Source organism: Clarias gariepinus, chromosome 6 (assembly GCF_024256425.1).
Source record: "Clarias gariepinus isolate MV-2021 ecotype Netherlands chromosome 6, CGAR_prim_01v2, whole genome shotgun sequence".
In the NCBI taxonomy this organism is placed as follows: Eukaryota; Metazoa; Chordata; class Actinopteri; order Siluriformes; family Clariidae; genus Clarias; species Clarias gariepinus.
Genome location: NC_071105.1, coordinates 6,722,501 through 6,727,500, shown reverse-complemented (window position 1 = coordinate 6,727,500; position 5,000 = coordinate 6,722,501). Strand labels below are relative to the sequence as shown.

Sequence of the window (5,000 nt, the reverse complement as noted above, 5' to 3'; positions counted from 1 at the left end):
TGATTCCTTACTTTGCATGGGTCAGTCCTACAGTAGCTGATTGCTTAAAACATTGGACTACTGATCAAAAGGTCCACCAAATTGCTACCCATGGACCTTAACCATATACTGCTCAAAATGTATCTCATTGTAATGAGCCACCAGGGCAGCTTTGGGCCTTCAGGGTGTGGCTCTGCAGCCTCTCTGGGGGTATGTTGTTGAGTCTGGGACCATAACGTTAGCACTGGATCCTTTGGGTACGGTGGGTTGCAGGGTGGGGCCATGAATTGGACTTGTTTGTCAAATGCATCCCATGGTTGCAAAATTGTATCAGGATCTGGGAAGTTCGGAGGCCAGGACAGCAGTCTTGGGTTCTTTGCCTGATGGGTCCAGTGCGAAGGAGGCTCTGGTGCTTCTCTAGCAAGCATTGACTTTTTTAGGACTTTCTATTGCATTGGCTTTCTGAGGGATCAGACCAGACAGGCTGGCCTTTGGCCTTTGGTGCCCATGATTCTGTCCCCAGTGATTGATACTGTAATTAATAATCAACATTGATATGCATAATGTAGCAGCTAATCTGTATAACTTGACAGAAACTACTTCTGGATGCCTACACTATGGCTCTATTGCAGACTGTGCCTGTGTAATTTTTTCCAGGTTCATGCTGACCAAATGAGACTGGGCTGCGTGCTTTGTGTTGACACATGTGTCATAACACTTCCTTTTAATTAATTTAACTTTTCAGACTGTTAACTAGCCTCGAAGCTTGGGTATTTAAGTTCCCACTCACAAAACTTCATGCTCTGTACAGTATGCTGCTCCCGCTTCTGCTCCTGCATACTGCACATTGTATCGCAATATTTCAAAACAACCAGATTCTCTTTCATGCCTACAAGATAATGTTTCCTATTCTTTCTACAAAAAAAAAAAAAAACTAGCATCCACAGCAGACTTTTACAGTGCTTCACTGGTTCCTTTTTTAATGTATCTTTTAATGTTCAAGCTAACATCAGCAGTAGGTTCACTCCGCATCAGGACCACCTATTAGCACCTGTTCCATCAGACACCATGTCGAAGAAAACAACATAAAAAATAAAAAAGTGGAATGTAAACATGTAAAATACAGCTGAAATGACATTTAAAACTATAATTAAAAAAAAAGAAAAAGAAGACCAAATACCAAGGTTTTTTTTAAAAAAAAAATAATTATAACACAATTATTGTGTTTTGTGCAAAACAATCTGATTAATCAGGTTGTGTTGAGTAATTTTCTATAACCACAGCTCAAACAGTTTAGGTTTATATAAATGTACGCAGTCTAAAACATTATTGCTTGTAAAGCGTGAAAAATAAATAATTTGTAAAAAAAAATATATATATAGTATATATATATATTTTACTTTTTTATTCATCTCCTGTGTCAGCGTTTTTTTTTTCCCCACTAGTGAAAAGTTTTTAGTATAGAGAAGTTTGCTGCTAGTGGTTTTGCCACGGCATAACAAGCTGTATTTCTCTTTTCTTTCCCTTTCATTAACTTTTATAGACATGCTGCAAACAGAATGACTGTTTATAGCTGCTATAACACAAATGATAACAGGAAGTTAAATAGACTGCTTTTACACTATGCACAATTGGTTCATACCATACCCGGGAACAAATGCAGCTCCCTTCCCATATCCAAGCTGCCCAGTGTTCACATTATTATTATTATTATTATTATTATTATTATTGTCTGTACCCGGGTACACTTGCGTATTTATGTTTTCTGATACAGTAGGTGACAGTATGCACCCAGCTGGTTTGTGAGCTGCCAATAAACATAAAGAGAAGTTAAGAAGAAGGAAGTCAACTACTTTATCAGCTATGGGCGTTTAGTTCACTGTAGTCCACTGTAAAGGTCAGGGTGCATTTGAGCAGGAGGGGTAACCTTAGGCATGTTACATCGGCGGAAGTGATAGTGGGTACCAACTGTTTATCAGCCTGATGGCCTGCAGATACAGACTGTCCAGAATGTTCATATTATGAGAAGATACTAAACTTTGAGGTCAAGTTTACCCTAATCTGTGCCCTTTTGGGCCCTTAGTGTGAAAGCACCCTTAATGACATATTGCCAAAACATTAGAACTTTGATTCAATTTTGTTGGGAAAATATTGAATAAATGATCCCAACCTTGCACCGAAAGCCTTAACATGTGTTGCGTAAATATCTGTTCACAAAACATCATTGTGAAGTGCATCATGGCTCCCAAACACAGCTTAATCAAAACCAGTTAGAGCAAGATGCAAAGGACAACTATCTGTTTATAGACTTTGGGTACAAGGTGGGGTGAAATTTAATCCATCACAGGACACACACACACACACACACTACAAGCAATTTGGGAACGCCAATTAGCCTGATCTGCATGGCTTTGGACTGTTGGAGGAAACCGGAGCACCTGGAGGAAACTTGTCTTTGTCTTTGATTATTTTTCCATAACAGCATGCAAGTTTTTTATTCCATGCTTACTTCAGTAAAAGAAAACAAAACCCACATTATTTCCTTATTCTTGCTTACAGACTAAACAGAATCATCAAGAGGAATATAGCAGTTTTATTATATTAGGTAACTGAGAAACAGGTGACAGGAAGAGGCACTTTTTCCTTCCTTCATTGTGTGTGTGTGTGTGTGTGTGTGTGTGTGTGTGTGTGCCCCACCCCACTAGTCCACATGGGAAACACTAAAAGTAAATTAACCTATGTTCGGCTATTGAGTTTGACATTTTAAAAGAACCTTATGCTTGCGAATTACACAAGATTTGTAGTGTTTCAGGCAAATATTTTTTTTTCTTCTTTGTTTAAAAAAAAAAAAAAATCACTTCGGTTATTAGTAATTTGTGAAGTGCTGCCTTTCCAAACCCTCCTCCAGACACCTGCAGTGCTAAAACTGCTGACTGATGTGATTGTTCTGGCACAGTGTGTCCTGCTAGGTCTGAGCCATCCCTGCCAAATTACATTAGAGAGCCATTACGGGTGTTAAAATCTCAATTATAGTGTTTTTTTTTTATTATTCTTTTTTAATTAGATTTGCACTTCCTGAAGGAAACTGCAAGGGAAAAAATGGATAAAGAAAAAAAAAAAGAACAACCTGGAAGTGCTGAGAGGGATAAAATATTAAGTAAATATTCATTTACAGTATAATGGGAATAAAATTTCTCTAAACATTCCAATAAAATACCAAATCAAACGGTAAAGAAATAAAAAGATCTATTTAAAAGCTAGTTATTCATTCATCTCATTCGTTCATGCATTCATTCATTCTCTGTACAAAGTTCATCATGTGGGTTCTGAGATTATATCCCGGGAACACTGGGTGTCAGGGATGTCAACGGACAACGCACCCACGCACACCCACGCGTACTGTAGGGTAATTTAGCAAAGTCGGTCCACCTACTGGCGTATTTTTGGTGGTGGAGGAAACCCACACAGACATACAGAGAACATTCTACACAGACAGAAACCTGAGCTCAGGACTGAACCAGAGACTCACTACCAGTGGATTTATAATAATAATAATAATAATCATAATCATAATAATCATAATAATCATAATAATCATAATAATCATAATAATAATAATCATAATAATCATAATTGAAAGGGAACAGCATATTAAGGCTAAAGACTGAAAAGTGGATAAGAAGTGCAAGAGGAAGAAGAAGTACAAGTAGCGTTCAATTCAAACCGAGACTTGAATTTAAAACTCCATATGAATTCCACAAACTAATTGACTTTTAACTTTTTGTGATAAAACACTTAGGCAAAGTTAAACATGAAACATCTTCGAATGGTGCAAACGTTTTTAAAGAAGGCCGTACGTCCGTGAATGATGGTCCCAGACGAGGTGCCTCGGAGCCCACTGCAGCCGTTTATGTGACGTTGTACGCATGATCCTTGAAAACCCACAGCCTTACCCGATTGAGCCACCACTGTCCTTAGCGTAGTGTGAAGATCTCCTAAATAGCACTACTGAAACACTGGGAGAAGTGCATTAGTGTAGCAGGGGATTTTATAGAGAAATAAGGGGAGTTTTTTTTTCACTTGTCCAACAGTGTTCTGTTACTCTGTACAATCAAAAGTCTCGGTTTGACTTGAACGCCCGGAGTAATCATACTATTTCAGCAGTGCTCTCAGCGCGCACGAGTGACATTTGACAAAACCTGAAGTAGAGTCAAACCAAACTGGTCTGGCTACGTTGCTTTTTAATACTTAATATTCTTCCTCATACGGAGAATCGGCTGAAGATTCACGCGAGTGTTCCGCACTGCACAGGACTCATTAACAGCTCAAAATGTCACTCATGCCTCCGGAGTTCCGAACCCTCCAGTTTCAGCTTGCGGTCTCCCCGTGTCTTCATTTTCTTTCCCTGAACACGGGCTGTGAAAAGTTCTCGAGCGAACCCGATAGACAGCACTGAACCCTCGGTGACGGAGAGAGAGAGAGAGCGAGAGAGGAGTGGGTGTGATGTGCGTCGCATCATGTGCACGGAGCAGCTTGGGACCATTGATGAAACAGTAGGAGAGGAGGTCACAGTGCGGCCGTTCTCATTTCCTTCATTTCATTTGATGTAATTGTTTTAACACCCAGTCTTTTAAACGCTATCCTTTCAAATTGAAATCTATGGTTTTTTTTTTTTCCTTTAAACGTAGAAAAGAACAATCTAGGATAATTTTACACAGGTAATAAGAGATCAACGCGACAGGAGTCAGTTTTCCGGCTCGGCTAATTAAATTACGCTACCAAGAAATGTAGTTCATTCTGTTGCATTACCATGTCTTTGTGTGTTTGTGTGACTCCTCGCATGGAATTGAGGCGGTTACTCACCAGTGGTGTGCACGGCGTCCAGTATTCAGGGTTCAGGTCCGTTCTAGAGCGCAGGTCCAGATAATCTGGGTTCAGCTCAGTCCGAGCACGTGGTAGAGTCCCCTGTAGATCAAATATATATATATATAAATAAAATCAGGGTTAAACGTGGGTTGTTT

At 39.4% G+C, this 5,000-nt stretch overlaps 1 protein-coding gene across 2 annotated transcripts in view; it reads right to left on the bottom strand.

The window, feature by feature from the left end:
* The window catches only part of LOC128527235 (protocadherin-9), a 217,276-nt gene that overhangs the window by 119,246 nt on the left and 93,030 nt on the right, over nucleotides 1-5,000 (bottom strand). The window contains exon 3 of one of the 2 annotated variants that reach the window (XM_053499620.1): nucleotides 4,843-4,944. The exons of the other annotated variant lie outside the window; for it this stretch is intronic. Within the exon in view, the coding sequence (XP_053355595.1) occupies nucleotides 4,843-4,944 (102 nt within the window). The remainder of the gene's footprint in view (nucleotides 1-4,842; nucleotides 4,945-5,000) is intronic. 2 annotated transcript variants of the gene reach the window in all.